The sequence below is a fragment of the Ctenocephalides felis genome, unplaced genomic scaffold, assembly GCF_003426905.1.
Source record: "Ctenocephalides felis isolate EL2017-DRISC unplaced genomic scaffold, ASM342690v1 CF-g0.4_SCAFFOLD_00845, whole genome shotgun sequence".
Classification (NCBI taxonomy): domain Eukaryota; kingdom Metazoa; phylum Arthropoda; class Insecta; order Siphonaptera; family Pulicidae; genus Ctenocephalides; species Ctenocephalides felis.
The window spans coordinates 30,751,678-30,769,410 of NW_020536999.1; the positions used below are offsets into that span (position 1 = coordinate 30,751,678).

Here is a 17,733-nt window from a genome sequence, read left to right on the forward strand (position 1 = left end):
TATTTTTTAGTTTTGCAAATGGCCTGCTACCAATTTCAATAATGTATTAATTTCCAACTTGCTTTATTTACCACGCTGCACTATTATATCGCATTCTATATGTAAACTTCATTTAATTCCCACGTCATAACATTTTATATTGTAGCAGCAGTCATCCTCGTTTCATTTTACAAAAACCCTCCACGGACTACTTTCAGTTAAACGTAAAGTTAAAATGGATATAACTTCGGACAACCAGATACTAGAAATTCAGAGGAGAATTATAAACTAACAAAAACTAATGCTGAAATTGTTATCTTTGCTCCATAGTCGCGATTACCTCAATTTCTGCGATGTAGTAAAATGTATGCCAGTCGAGGTCGAAGAAATTCAATTTACGCTGTGAAATTAATTACGAAGTTCGACTGTGATTCGTATGTTTGCATATGTGGATTTCCGCGAACAAGTAAAGCTCTTGTACCTACACAGGTAGTTCATTTCGCATATCGGAGTTTCGAGAATCATATTAAATAGAAACTATAGTTGAACGCTTTTTCAAAGTTTCCCAGACAAGTGCTTCAGAATTAGTACTGCTGTCGATCTTTCTGCATATAGTAACTCAGTGTCTTAAGACAAGATAAAAAGTTGCATGCTAATATTTTGCACTCAACAGGAGGTGCTATCAGTGAAAGTTTTGCTTATATTTTACGCTCTACAATACCTTGCAATTTTGAAAGCTTTCTTGTAAGCTCAAAACAAGTTCCAATAATAAAATTCACGTCGACTTTTCTTTAATTTAATCTAAGTATATTTAATAAAATAAAAAAATAAAATCTCGAGGCTTATATTGTTGATAGTTGACCATACCCATACCATTAGAACACATCTTTTAATATCAAACTATCAAAGTCATATAATTATTTTTAGTATCTGTCATTTCTTCAATTTAATTTTTGAGTTATGAATGTTCTTAGATAGAAACAATCTACTATGAGTCATGTTCTGAAAATAAATAATTTGCAAATAGTCTTTCATTAGCTAAAATAATTTTTTTATGCAAATTGAATAAAACAAAATTCTCGCTACCATGACACCAAAATTACCATTGACACATCAATAAGGTATTTATTTCAAATGATATTAACGTATATTATAAAAATTCAAATGTTTTTATTACAATTTTTTGACAGTTCTTACTATTTGTTTTATGAATAATTTATAAATTATTAACTCAATATTACAAGGATTTTGTACGAAATTGTTATTATGCGTCAACCATTTAAATTTGGTGCAATTTTGTGTATTTTATGTATTCATACGATTCAATTGTCAAACAGGTATGATATTTTTATATATATAAGTAGTAATAATTTATGTATAATTGTGAGAAGAGAATAAGAATCATTTTTAGTAACATCAACAAAATTACACTAATTTAAATGTATTTATTACTATCAAATGCCCTAAACAATAGTATGAGTATAAAATTGCTGATAAAATTTAAAGTAAAACATTCAGTTTGATATAGGTTTTGAAATTTTCTGCTAATTTTCCTAACAAAATATAACTCTTACAAAAATTCAAGACATACGAATCTTGAATATAGCTAACTAAATATCATGATTATATTTTTTATTGTTTGTAAAAAAAATATTTTTCGGAAAAAATCTATTACATTCTTTCTGCGCTAACTTCTTCGTACGTTTCCATGTTTGGACCGCTTGTTGCCTTTAACGATGTTGCACTTAGCAATTTCAGCAGTTATATAGAACATTAGTTAGTTCACAATACATTTTCAATCTAAGCTCCCCAGTTTCATTAAACGGTATAATAGTCTACAGGCGCTGCAATTAACATTAATGAGAGTTTAAACGATAGTCCTACCGAGCCCGAGGTTGAGATTTACTGGTATTTCATTTCCAATTAAACCCCATTAGAAATTTTCTATGGAAAGGAGCTGATACAATTGAGTGAAATATGGGACATAATATTAATGGAATTTTCTATAGAAAATGGTTAATACCGTTTCTGCTAAGCTAAATGTAAAAGAGTGCCAGGAACAAATTTTTTAAGTCCAACAGACCAACTAACCAACCAATATTTCAGTTTTTTGTTTTTCATTTCAATTAAATATGAATTAATATTAGAGTCTTCCTGGTCAAATTTAAGAAACATGGGTAACTTTATATTGCCCTGATTATAGAAGTCAGTGAATAACTATATGCAAACTTTCAGTGCTGGTAAAAAACATTTATGGTGCCACAAGTGTTCAGTGGAAGATTGCAAGCAAGTGCAATATTGTTCTTCATACTACACCCAAGTTCCCGGTGATAGTGATGGTGATGCCGAAGAAGAAGGTTTCCGACTGGCCGCTAGTTCTACCACCGATTCTACAACCAGTTCTACCCCGGCTCCTCTACGAGAAGCTATATTTTTTCAACGTCCCAATTACACAACGCCTAGTCCCGTCAAAGAATTGGCTATTGCTATGAAAGCTATCACTACTGGTCTACTATTTCAACCTGGATTAAAAAATAACTTGACGATATTTTACGATAACGTGTATTCCGAAACTAAAAATGGATCAGCAAAAATGGAAGGTCTAGGAAATAATTCTGAAATCAATTCCCCAGATCCGCCTTTAGTAACAGAAGCTGTCCGAGCTGAAAGCAAACAAAAAAATATCATGTTGTCGAGAAATATTACCGAACCGAATGTTGAACCATTTGTTGATAATGTTTATGTAGGAGAATTGAGACATGAACCGCGTTTTAAAGTTATTCGTAATGAGTACTCAAACATAGAAAGTGAAAGTGATGAATATTATTCTGATGAAGAAAGAACTGACAATGATGATATGTTGGGAAAGTGTATCGTGCTGGGTGGTGATGACTTTTTTAGAAGTGATTGCGTTCACAAAAATGTCACATGCGCTACGTATTCAGAGGTAAATGTTATTTTCTTATTACATAGTTTTTTTTTTGTTATTATCGAATATATTTCATAATTTTTTTTAAAGCTTAAAATAGTATTCAAAAAGTGCATTTATGAAATTCTTGGTATATTATATTACCATACAACAGGTACAGTTGACAATTGACTTCTTTTATGAATTTTTGTAATGCGTTTTTTATGATATTAAATACGAAAGCAGTTTACTCATAATATACAAACCAAATATAAAATATTTTCGATTAGTTACTGCCTTTTACACTATTTTATAAACATGGATTACATTGCGAATTCTCGGAATGTTTGAATCCAAAACTTTATCCAATATGTGCACGTCATAATGCTAGGCAATTTATTTGCCCGTTTTTCGCGTAACTACACAACTTTTTGTGTAAATATATCCAAGCAATTTAGTATTCCGAGTACATTTTTACATATAAGTTACTGCCAGTTTTGTTAAAGAGAAACAAGAAACTGCAATAAAATCTGGCAGCGTTCTATAGCGAACGCAGGCGGTGTGAAACGGTCATTCCGGAACATTAACTTTTGTATGCAAATCCCTGATATTTTTCTACTACAAAGTTTTTACACCAACTAGAACATTACTACATATCGTTTTGTTTATTTTTGTATTCAGGAACAAAACGTAACCAATGTGAAAAACTTGAAATGCCAAATTTGCGCGAACGATTTGTGCAACGTTGTGCAGTTGTTGAGTGGAGTTGAGGTGCACGCAGGAAACATTTTTTTGGTGGCGTTGAGTTATTTTTTTAAGACGTTTATAAATAGAAATGTAAATTAAAGTTAATAAATGTTTAAAATTGAATTAAACCAATGGTGTCACTTAAAAAATACACATATTTTTATAAATATTTTCTTTGCAAATATTTGTTTGGAAAAAACTTAAGTATGTATACAGTTTTATAATAATAGATACTATTAATTACTAAGTGCGAAAATTACTTTTTTAAATTGTTTACCAAAATTTCGGCGAACTTTTTTATATTGAAACATAATTTTATAATATAATTTCTAAACGAATTTATCATTTATTATTGTCATTAGTTTATTTACCGTATTACTAGATTTTTCAAATAAGAGTCTATATTATAATAAAATTGATATTTCTGAAATAAAATTGAATACCAATATATCAAATATAAATGAATCTATATTTTATCAATCCCTTATATTTTGTCTGCAAAAGGATATTGTACACCTATCCCCCGTTTTACACGAAAGATAGGCTCCATAAAAAACTGTGTTACTCGAAAAATTCACTCTCATATGGAAAAACCGTCCTAAACAAAAATCGCTGTAATAAAACTTTTTTGTCAGTTTTTGATGTGATGAATAACAAACACAAGAACGAAAATTAAATAATAATATATTTAATATCAAACACATTCAATAAATTATAAGAAATATAATTTATTTTAGATATTGATTTTTCTTTATAGATAAAAATTAAAATGAGTAATTCATTTTGCTACCAGTTATATATAAACACTAAAGATTAAAAACAATGATGCTTTTTGTTTCGGCATTTCAAACAAACTAGCTTAAACGCATAAAATTTAGTTTTGATCATAAAACGAAGAGTTTCCATCTGATCTACTCATTTCCATCATAGACATAGGCTACTAATTATAATCATTAGTAACTGTAACATACATTTTGTAGTACTTTGATAGTAATATATTTTGACATTAAAATAAAGAAAATGCTATTGTAGACATAAGTATTTTTAATTTCGTGTAAATGCAAAATTAATCAATTGCGTAAAAAAAATATTTTCAAAAACCGTGTAAGATCGAAAACATGTAAAACGCGTACAGTGTAAAACGGAGGATAGGCGTAATTGGATTGTAAACTTTATCATTGAACAAATTTATTATGAAAAACAAAAATTTCATATAATTTAACAATATATATACATACATATATTCGTAGTCGTTTATGTATATAAACCTAAATGATCTATTTATTCAACTTTTTCCTGGGGCGCTCCGTTCATTTATAATATTCTAATGATATTTCTTGCTGCGCAATGTGTATTTTACCGTCTTTCGCAGTCTCGATTATATAAGTTGTAATATTTCAAGCTGACATAAACTGTCGAATGATGAGACAGAACCTCTGTGTAAGAAGCTTTAGTTAATTAGTTTTCTAAAATGAGCTTTTCGCTACGTGAAATATGTTGAAATGTAAATCTTATGAAAATACAGAACTTATGAACAAGACGTGAAACAACTTTATATCTGTCTTGCACAGAAACATCGGGAAGATATATATATATATATATATATATATATATATATATATATATATATATATATATATGTTTTGAATTTGTACATGAGATAAGTATCAGGATAACTACAACTCGTGGACCATTGAAAAATTATAAAAAGTATAAAAAAAAAATACTTAAATTTTGCTAATCTTATTGTTAGTGTTATAAACATAAAAAGTAATGATCCGCGGTATGAAGTTATGGTAATGCGCCACACTATTTAATATAAACATGTAATTATAACATTATTTCACAATTATGCCAACCTTGAATTATCACAAAAGAGTAAGTGCAATATAAGTGTTACCTGTAAACTAATTAAAAAAATATATAATTGTAAAATATTGTTATAATCACAAGTTTAATATTAAATTAATAATGGGCAATGCACTATAAAAGTAAAGGTAATGAACTTCATTATATTAATATTATTAATAGAGTGAAGTGCATTACCATTTCCGCAAGACATGGATTATTCATTTTTCTGTTTTTTTAATGTTAAGGATTAGCAAATTCTAAATATTTTTTTTCACTCTTTATAATTCAAAATTATACAATATATATATATATATATATATATATATATATAATTCTTTCTCCTAGAATTTAAAATTCTAGGAAAATGGATTTACTATCAGAATAATATTTTCTCTATTCCAGAGAAGATATATCTTGATTTTCTAAAAGCACAAGCGCACTCAGAAAGTCGACTCGTAATCCAAATCTTGATAACTTCGCCGGATTAAAATCTCGAACAATTTTCTATCAGTTTCTAAGCTGACGTTGCGTTTTTGAAAAGAGCTTAGGTTGAAACAAAGTACAAGCCATTGGGATTTTAAATATTTAAAACGGAGCAAAAGCTGAGGCAGAACGCGTGTTTCATATGCAAAGTATAATGTTCTTGGAAAGCTTTGTGTTCTGCTTGACAAGAGAACCGCTTTTGTACAATCTCTACTTTGTTTTTTGAGAAACCTATTATATATAATACGGTAGTACAGATTCCATTTTGCATTATTCAGAGTGAGATTAACGAGTTTCATACAAAAATCGAATGACGTCTAGCGTGATCTGCTTGATGAATATTAACTATCGCATATCACATTGAGAAAATGTAATGAATGAAATTGCGAATTCCCATGAATAACGGATTTTCACATTAATCAATCATTTAGATTTAAAAGACTGAAATACCGTGTCGTGTAAAAGCTCTTTGGTACGTTTGATCGATGTTAGGCCTGCATGAAATCTACATTTTTTTGCAAAACCAAGCGTCAAAATATTACTAGAATCAATAAAAAATGGATTATTTGCCGACAGCAAATCTATAATTATTCATATGAGTATAAGGTACATTTGCACATACATTTTCGCATATGCAATTTTTTGCATGGTATCTTTGTTTGGAAGCCGTCTGCAAAGTTAGGGGCTTGACAAAAAAACAGGAAATATCACGTGGAGGTGGGATATAGTAAGATATTACGTGTATTTATTTTTATCTGAATTTGGAAAAAATACAATAATTTTCTACAAAAAAATTACGATTGTTTCTAGTTTCTAACAATACAAATTCGCTGGGAGAGATGGTGTTAATTATAAATATTACAACCTATTACTAAGGGGGAAAAAGAGTCCAAAAATCCTTAAAAATCGAGTACGTAATTAACAGACTACCCCTTGATATCTATTGCAAACTAAACTTAAAACATTTATATACATATTTGTTATATTTCCTTAATATATAAGATACCTTGCTTGTTCAGTACATTACGGAAAGACCACGTAGCCCGAGCATGGTATAATTCACCCATTATCTCACAAATTGCAGTATAAAACTAATGAACCCCATCAGAATCTCGCACCTCTAAGACCTAAGATGTATGTGACTATATCTCCTTATTGATTGGAAATTCGATGCTCCCGCACGCAAATACTCTTTAATGGCAAATGTCCCGTTATAAATTACAAATTGATCGCGAGGATATCGCCCCGGGAAAACAAATTACCGTAACGACGGTGAAAAGAATCGATGGTCCTTGAGCGCCTCGCACGTTTTGTATTAATAGGTATATCGTTATATGCAAGGCATAATGGCTTTTGGACGTGGGCTTAGGGAAGTGTATGAGATTTATTAAGGGAAAAGTCATGCGACAATATAAAACATTATCGATGTTTGTCATATACAAAACCACACCTCTTAAAATCTTAAAAATGATTATTTTTGAACGCATCGGTTATCGAACCTAAACCTAAACCGTTTGTGAAAGTTTATTTTTCAAATACTTCATTCATAATATTTTATACTCATTTGAGTATTGATACAACGTATTACAGCTTATTGTTGTTCATTAATCAAAAAAAGCTTGACATTGCAGACCGGAAGCTTTTTAGCTAATAGTATGCAACTACAAAATGTTTAAATTACAATTCAAAATCAGTTGTAGTATATTTAACAAGTCATACTCAAATTGTACGTAAGAATACAAAACTTTCAATAACTTTCAATTAGTAACAAATGTAGCTGAATGTACTTTGTATAGCTTGCTATGAAAAATAAATAAAAAAAAAAGTTTTAGATTTTTACTAAAAACCATAAAAAACTTGAAAAACGAGACATTCATGAGCAAATGAGTATTATTGTAGGGTATATACTATTTTCATCCGTTTTGAAATTGATCTTTGATTCAAAAATGTATAATTCATTGAGTAAAAGCTGAGCAAATTATGCAAAGAGTACAATTACTCACTTGTTAAATTACAATGTGTGGAAAATATATATATTTTTTTAAATTAGAGATATTTTTCATTAATTTTTATACATGTATAACGATTTACTAATACATAAATTTGAAAAATCTTCAATTGCGATTATATATATATATATATATATATATATATATATATACACCTAAGTCTGTTTTTACACGGTGATTGGTTCCAGAAGAAGCCGTGTAAAAAAAACATGTAAAAAAAGACATTGATCTTATACAAAAATGGGTGATTTGTTCCTAATCTCTGAAACCTATTAAAATTAGTGAAAAACAAGAATTTTTAGAGTATTCCCCTAAATTAGTGCTATTCACATTTGCTTTGACCAGTAAAAATTGTTTGTACGCGCTAAAGGGGAATTCACTCAAATCTTTAAGCTAGTGTTCGCAAACTATCGATACTATCGATGGTTTCAGACTTTTTTCTTTCATAAATACTTTTTTGTGATATGAACATACTTCGCAAAAATTAAATTTGACAAAAAAAATTTGAGTACATAAAATTTCAAATCGTGCTAAATGGAATAAAATCGTGTAAAAAAATTAAAAATATTCAATTTTCAAACCGTGTTATATCAAAACCGTGCACAAAAAGACCGTGTAAAAACAGACTTAGGTGTATATATATATCTGTCGTTATTAGTTCAAATATTACAATTATATGAATTAAATTAATTTTGTATTTTGTATTAATTTTGTATTTTAAGTGTGGACGTCGTAAGCTACCCACGAAACACGTAACGAGCATATATATGCTTTGGTATAGATTCTGATTAGAATCACTCGAATGATTTTTTATCAATCAACCATTTATCGTAGGCCTATAATATTTTAGTGTGCTACTTCATACTACAAAATCTATCGTCGTCCAAAGTTCCATCAGAATCGTCAAAAAATAATTTCATTATTTAATTACGAAGAAACGGCCCGGCAGATATTTATTGAAAATTAGTCACCACGATTCTCTAACATTTTCGAACAGTTTTTGAATATTCAAAATCCATTCAAGATTGTGGACTAAAACGTTGACAAACAATTTTACACTGTTTTGCTAATTACAAAGAAACGTGTAGTTAAAATTAAAATATCAATACTGAACTATACGTCAGGATGCGTAAATCTAAAATATCAATATTGAACTATACGTCAGGGTGCGTAAATCTAATTGATTTTCGGTTTATACAAATTTCCATCAAATTTCGTCGGCTTTCAAAGGCATTATTTCCAATCAATACTCGTCCAGACGTGCGGCACGTCGATGTTTGCAAAGGTTTGAGTGGTTGGCGACCTCCTCCGCCCATCGGCCTCTCCACCGTCGAGTGTTTGGTTGCAATCTGGCGCATTTGTCGTGTCGTATCGGCTCGAGACTCACTCGATATGCCACTGCTTCGTAAACCGGACAGCTCGTTCAAAATTCACTTGATGGCGGTTGGATGATTTAATCGTTAATTAATAGACACGGGCGAAATGGATTGCATCAACTTCACGGCTTCTGTGAAAGGCTGTATTGAGTTTATTTGATGACCCAGAGTAATTGCTAATGAATCGGATGGGGGAATTAGTTTACACTTCGCTGCAAGGATTTGATTTGATTCTGCTACTAGACATCTATTTTGCGAAGCTCTGGAGGTCTTATATCATTGGATTCAATTTGACATTAACTTGTTTATTGAAAAGTAAACAATTTTTGATATATATATCGGGTATGATTCACAAAAGATGTGCGATTATCAAACTTTCGAATTAATAACAATTATAATTTTTCTATTTGTTTCGACTTTTTTACATTTTGCTACGAGTGTTGTCCACGGACGACATCAACTAGAGAATGGAATCAGTTAATTCTAATTGGTAATTCTATTGGTAATTCTATGTTTCAGTTTATTAGAAGTGCAATTTTCAATTTTTGAATACATTTTTATTGATAATGATAAAGTATCTTAATATAAAGTATATCGCTGTATCTGGTCATGGAGTTTCCTACAACAGCAACACACCTGCGAAAAATGCTCTCGTAGCGAAAGGGCTGAATTTCTGCTCTATCTATCGATGACATCTCAATATATTGACATACAACCATAGCATTGCAATGAAAAGTATTAAATAATTTTGTTTTATAAAGCCGAATATCTAGTAAAGTTTTAATTATCCTAACGCAACGTAAAGTTTGTATAGATAGAAATATTATTTCTTCAAAAAGTCTTATAAACATTTCTTAGAATGCATATTATTATACTATATCCATCATAAACATACTCGTTTATCCAGTGAGGAACTTACACATGATATATAACCTTGATGTGTCATAGCCAATTCCTATCAATGCATAGTATGCGACCTATAACCCTCGTAAAATATATTAACCTTATGCAAAGCATTCATTATATCTCTCACTATGCATGCGTAGTACATTTGATATGAGATATCTTTGCCATCTCAATTTTAGCAAATGATTAGAAACGTGTCTGTGAACTCAGTATCCTATTAAGAAAACATCCCTGGTGTTCGGTTCAGTTTAGTTTCCATTCCACAAGACGTAGTTCTGAGACACGCTAGATTTAGTTTGATGTGCTCTGCACATGCTACGTTTTGCAATTAAAAGTTGTCGCAATAGATCTAGTCCACGTTCACTTCAATATGCTATATTTCACACATCTACACATAATACATTTCAGTACTAGTGACGTGAAGCGAAATATACCGCCATCCCCTTGGCCCGATGTCGGCTCCTAAATCCTTACCGCAGCGTAACCAATGCCGACTTGTCAACTTGTCAACAGTACCGCCGGCGTTCCATTCTGTTTCGGTATGAGGAGGTTCAGGCGGCCGAACCTACAGACACAAATACAGGGGCAGACTGGCAGACAAAGAAACACACACACAAAACACAGCATGTTCACTTTGCGATGATTAAAGTTTCCAACTGTTTAGAAGATTTTGTTCTGCAAAACGAACGAAATTCCTTTTCTCAAAGTTTATATTTTTTTCCATTAATTAAGAATAAAAGTAAATTTATGTTGCTCGAGAGTCGTTCTACAGTTTGTTTTAGGATCTTTGAATACTATTATTGAGCTTTTGTGAAGTAGAGGTTGTAAATATTCACAACTAACGACACAAAAAAACATGAACATTTTTCTCTATTTTTATTTTGAACAGCAAACAGAACATACGAGTCTTATAAGATGTTGTGCCGATTTGACTTAATACTATATATACTCAATACTAGTCGGTTCTACAGATAGCAACCCAAACTGTTGTCCCATCTATGGAGCAAATATTTGATGCAACAATGCCGGATCAGTGCTATTTTTACTTGGTAACATATTTCTATATTTATATTCCCAAGTGAAATCCGTTCTCACTACTGCTTTACAGGCTGCTCGAAGCTGGATCAAATTATTAAAAATCTAGATCCATAAATTTTCACATCTTGGTCAAAACATAACGAAAGATGCCAACTAGCATGAGAAGTACGAATTTATGTGAAATTTCTCGACTCTTTAACACTTTCGGGATGGCACCAATTTCAAAACAATCTACTTTACCGGCTGTAAACTTGATTTTAAGGGCATACATTTTTAATATTAATTTATTTTTGATTATTTTATAAAGAATGGTGACGTTCAAAACAATTTCCAAAATGCATAGCTGGTTGATTTTGACATGTTTTATAATAAAATGTTGTTCGCTGCCTTCCTCCTGGTGCTTTTTTGTCAGAACAGACAATACAGTCTCTTTTTCTTTCACTCACATTTAGAATATACCACTGATTAGTCAGTATATTTGGTCATTTTTTTGCTGCCATAATGGTTTGTTTTTTCTATTATATTGTCTAATAATTCATTTGTAAAATATAAAGTAAAATAATCTATTGGATGTCTTATATTACTTGGTATTTGTAGTCGGGGGGGGGGGGTATTTGTTTGTTGATGTATGTCAAACTCGATTATTGAAGGAGAATCGGCACATTCGCTAATGTCTTCCCGCTCTTCATTTATTTTGTCGAACTTCTTCTTTTTGTTGGTTGGATAATATCATCATCACATTCATCGATATCATCGGTGCTAGTAGTAATTTCGTTAAATTTGTCTGTATGAATGTCTATTTGAAACTCATCTTCAATACTGCTTAATTCACAAAATTTACTAGTCGTTTTGCCATACTTAAAAGCGCTCGGTCGTTTTAAATATTAAAAAAAAAGACCATATAGCAAAGAAAAAGGCTAAAAATACTAAAGTAGTTTAAAATTATTTTTAAAATACATCACTGTTTATCACTGCTACATGTAATTTATCCAACTTTTCGATGCAAACTGAGTCATTGTTTATAAAATAGCCTGTGCCTCACAGAGTATGTTTGTCCACTGAGGTGGACAGCCGTCCCCAAAGTATTAAAATCTATAATAACGCATCGTATTATTGATAAAAAGTAATTTTTGAAAATTCATAAACTTACAATTGATCTTTGTTCATCGGTATTTTCTTATCGTATAGCTGCAAATGATCGTGTATGTTTCAATGTTTGTTTGTTCCTATGCTTCAACACCGTACGACTTTTTCCAATTATTGTGGCGCAATTAATCTCATCCAATCCAAAACCCTTTGAGAACCCTTTCGATAGATAATGGGTTAGTACCTAGGTCTGCAAACACATATACAAATGGAACGCACAGACCTTTGAGTATTGGCAATAATGTAAACCCGTCCGGGCGTAGTGCGATGTGCCAACCGGGCTGCCACGAGTTCAAGCGCGTCAAGTAATTCACACACATGCACGCCCTACAGACACCTGATAACCACTCGGCATACATGGCTGAGGCGTGAATCGATGTTTTAATTATCAGAATAAATTGAGGTTTTGAGGCGCACCGAAAACGACATACGAGGTTAAACGCGTCACATCCGAATCGATAATTTTCCTATCCCCCGCGCGAACGTTTAGGTTTTATGTCGACTAATGAACGACAGATTTTACAGCAACTAATGGCTGAGGTAAATTATAGAGTTTAGTATTATAAAGGAGTAAAATAATTCATCATGATTTAACGGTTAGGCATTACATGAACTAATATGGTAATAATATTTTGCGTAATTTTAAGCATAATATAATTATACTATTATCAATAAGAAGTAAGCCCATGATAAAAAAACTGGGTTGTGACAATATATTGACAATTTGCATTTTGGGAATTAATGCTTGAAACGATGTATGAAAGAATTTTATAATTCTTACTGTTGAGCAGTATACAAGATTTCTCAGGTAGTAATTTTTACACTCAGATAGTAAAACTGTAGGATTTAAAAAAAATTCAGTAAAGAATCTTCTTGCCTTGCCTAGATTTTCAAAAATTGACATATGTTAATGTAGCATGAATTACTTTCTCAATCTTGCCTCGATAGTATTGTGGCTTAGTTTTCTGCCAAGTGAGTTTGGATGATCTTCGACGACAATCTTCTGTAATTGTCTGAATTAGTTTGTATTTTATAGTTTATTGTGTTCATGTCGGCTTCTCAGTTACAACTTATTCTTTTTATATTCTTGTAGTATTTCTTTCCAATATAAGTTTTAATCTGATTTCAAAGTATCAATGTCAGTTTTACCTCTCTATCATCATGTTATGAACATATCGTCATATTATTCAATAATATGTTCTGCACGATAAATCCAACTTCTGTTTACTTCAATAAATCCTAAAAATCTGTAGCCAATTTGTTTTTACACAAAGAAGTAACTTTGATAATGAATCTAAGCATGTTATAATTTCATAAATATAATTAATAATTTCAAATGCGATATATTTAAATATAAGTTATGAATAATTTGTTTTATAATTGATTTGATATTTTTCAAATTAAGCTGTAATTTATGACCATCATTTTTGATATCAATTACTACTTATCTCTCTATTTACCAGTGCTTGATTTTTATGTTTTGCAAATTTGAATCAATCATTAGCATTGACGATTTTCGGCGTACAGTTGTCAGAACGATATCAAAATGCTGACAAACCCATAATTGCGACTGCTAAATTACATACAATTCATTCAATTATTCACCGTTTCAAAGGTATTCGTTTTGTTTGAAACGTGCATGTACTGTCGAAATACAGATAATCATAACAATGAGTACAACTCTTCACTTTGTCGGATGTTCCGATACCATTGGCACGGGTATTGCATTTCCTTTGTTATACATTGGATGAATTATTCGCTTGGAGCTTGATAAAGCTTCGAGCTGATAAACTAAATAACGACAACATTCATCATCAAACAGAGTATATGAATATTTATTTGTTTGCTGTCGAAATATATGCATATTCGGGCATAATACATGATTTTCTGCTACTCTGGGCGCATACGCTAGTTCGGTATAAATTAATCAGGCGATCCTAAATCGAACATCACGCATCAGATTACGCGCGTCCGATTCCGTGGCGCTATATGCTTCTGTCAATAGTAAATCCAAATGCGGATTGTATCCCTGTTTAAACAAACGTGCTCATTTCGTGAATCCGCTTTTCTGCATCAACACATCGGATAATCCTACTTACGGAACCCCTTAATACACAAATCCGTATATATCCCTCTTATATAATTCGTTATCAAGACATATTTTGGCTGCTTTTGTAATCAATAACGGGATCTTTTTGGATAATCAAGTAATATAAAGCTACTAAAAATTCTCATGGGCTTTTACTTCGTGATAATCCATTATTTGAGCGGCCAAGTTAACGCTGGACCAATATATAAAAATATGAGAATAGCAAATCAAAGGTATTTATTACATTGAAACCGACGGGATTTGAACCTGATCATTTTTACCACTCTTATCTATAAATCCAAGCGCGAAAAGTAGAAGAAAGCGCTTTAACCGATATAGGTGTCAAGACATACTGATATGAAACACTGCTTTAATTACTTTTATAATTAAACCACTTCTCATAAGCCTTTAATATTTGAAGATGATCGGTTTGACTATAAACCATATAATCTTGATAAGTTTCATCAAAATCCCAAAAATGTTTTTTTGAGGTTCTCCGTGTTAGTATACTTCATAATATTATCGATAATGCACATAAAACATATGGACTAAAATGAATATAGGTGTGTAGACGATATCAAAATTCTAGGTAACCAGCTACTAATCCGATAATTTTAGATCAATTTATTATGTCATCCAATTTTCATGTACTAGCATTTCAGATATTATCCGCAAGCTTATTTGCATTCAAAAAGTCAGGTGGCCATCAACCCTTATTAGTGAAGCTTAAAGTTGTCATTTTCGAATTAAGACCTTTTACGATATTATTTTTCCATCCATTATTGGTAATCCATGTTGGTATACTTCATAATATTATCAATAATGCACGTAAAACATATAGACTAAAATTAACATAGGTGTGTAGACGATATCAAAATTCTAGATAACCAGTTACTAATCCGATCATTCTAGATCAATTTATTATGTCATCCAATTTTCAAGTCCTAGCATTTCAGATATTATCCACAAGCTTATTCGCATTCAAAAAGTCAGGTAGCCATCAACCCTCATTAGCAAAGCTTAAAGTTGTCATTTTCGAATTAAGTCCGTTTACGATAAACTTTTTTCATACATTATTTTGTGAAAAAGGGAGTTTATATGTGATGAAATATAATAGAATTGGCATGAATATGGGTAACACAAAATACCAACAAATATTATACTAATGTTTTGTATAGAATCAAATCTGCAAAATGTTGACTATCTTTTGTATTTTTAAAGCAGCGTATAAACAAGTGTTTTATCTTAAAATTTCAATAGCAAATATCGTGTATAATCGTATATAAATATTCTAATATTTTTCCTTTTTTTCAAACTTAATGAATAATAATAATCAATTATAAATCATCATATTTTTATAACCACTTGAATTATATATAAAAATATAAGTATGCCCGAAGCAAAAGGTATTCGCAGGAAGTCCATTCTAATGCAAATGACAAAGCACCATCCTTTGCAGTATAATTTATTATCTCGGTCGTTAAATAAAAATAAATAACAACTCTGTAAAGTCTGAAGCATCGCGCCCTTTTGTTCTCATCCACGTTTTCCATTCAACATCCGACGCTTTTCTCTATTTTGACGACACTGCTTACCTTGTCAGCAGGTTTAACACTTATATAACTTCATAAGCTCGGTTTCAGTCGTGAGTAGCACGAAAGCTGGTGATCGTAATATTCAGATACCAAATTGGGAGAATTTTAGTGAAAACAAAAAGTAAAACTAGCTGTAAGTGGAATTCTGTCTTAAGGCAATTAGGGCATCGTGCCTTAAGGCAAATTGCTGGAACTTCCCGTACCAAAAATTATTATTTTTTCAAAAACGAATAACATTTTTGAAAAAAATTTACTTCGAAAAAAATAGATTTTTGAGAAACTATAAATTTGACAAAAAATTACTTTTTTTTAAAAAAAAAAAATTTATTTGAAAAAAAAAATTTTTTTTTGAGAAAAAATTTTTTTTTTTAAAACAATAAAATTTTTTGAAAAAAAATGTTTTCTTCATTTTGACATATTTTGGAAATTCTGAACTTTTTTTCAAAGCAATCGCACTGCTTGAACTGCATAGAGACGAAATGTCAAAGCTCGCAAGTGCCGCGCCGCCGTCTAACGCATAAACACTGGTACGGAACCCATAGAAATGTAAATAAAATTTATACTTATTGTTAAAATCTCTATAAAATATCTGATAATTTGATGTGCATATGTCTAATGATCATTTTTAACCGCCGAATGGCATTTTTTTTACTTTTTTCATTAGATCTCCGAAACCGCTAGACCTGCCTTCATGAAAATTTGATCAAATCTACATCTTGTCAATACAAGTAAAATATTTTTTGAATTTTTCAAATTGGACGCTCCGTTCTCTTAAAAACTGAGTTACCGTTTTCGGCACTTTTTGCCCCGTATCTTCGGAACGGCTAGACCTGCCTTTGCCAAAAACTAATCAGCACGTCTCCTTATCAATACGAATCGAATGTTTTTTGAATTATTCAGATCGGTTGATCGGTGTTCCCGAAATCGTCGACGAAAATTTGTATCCGCACATACATACACACACGTACATACATACACACACATACACACACACACACACACACACATACATCCATTTTTTCTAAGGTATGCCAAAATGTTCAGAAACCTCTGAAACGTAAAGATATATAAAAATTTTCATTTTCGATTTTTTTGCGATTACTATAACTTGCCCTACGGGAAGTTAAAAAAATATAGTTTCAAACATAAAAACATTTTGCAATCAAATAGAAGAGCTAATGAATCAAATAGGGCCGTGGGTTGCTCATCTGTGATCTGTACGACGCTTCAATACGAACTGAGTCATTGTGTATACAAAATAATGAGTGCCTCAGATGTCCCAGAGAGGTGATAGCTGGACGCAAATGATTAATATACAAAAATATTCAATCAATATTGATTACTTAAAAACTATAGCAAGATCTTATGAGACCTAACCATTACACTCCTACCCTTTCTACCAGAGTAGTTTCCAAAGCCAACTTCAGTTAATAAATACAAAGGAAACATCTTTAAGATTGTACAACTCTGTTCTGGGTTTACCTTCTTAATAATGTGTACTTTATTATTTTAGTCTTCAGAAAAAAATGTTGACCAACCCCTTTATTACAGTGGTAGATGGTTGACAGGACAAATGGAAACATGGCGTTTCTAACAAGCATCATTG

At 31.1% G+C, this 17,733-nt stretch overlaps 1 protein-coding gene across 1 annotated transcript; it reads left to right on the top strand.

Moving 5' to 3' along the window:
* The first annotated feature begins 342 nt into the window (after nucleotides 1-342).
* LOC113382066 lies at nucleotides 343-10,725 on the top strand. The gene is made up of 4 exons (XM_026620627.1): nucleotides 343-468; nucleotides 2,183-2,926; nucleotides 3,569-3,687; nucleotides 10,668-10,725. Exons 1-4 carry the CDS (start codon nucleotides 343-345, stop codon nucleotides 10,723-10,725), a joined length of 1,047 nt encoding a protein of 348 aa, XP_026476412.1.
* Nucleotides 10,726-17,733: the final 7,008 nt, after the last annotated feature.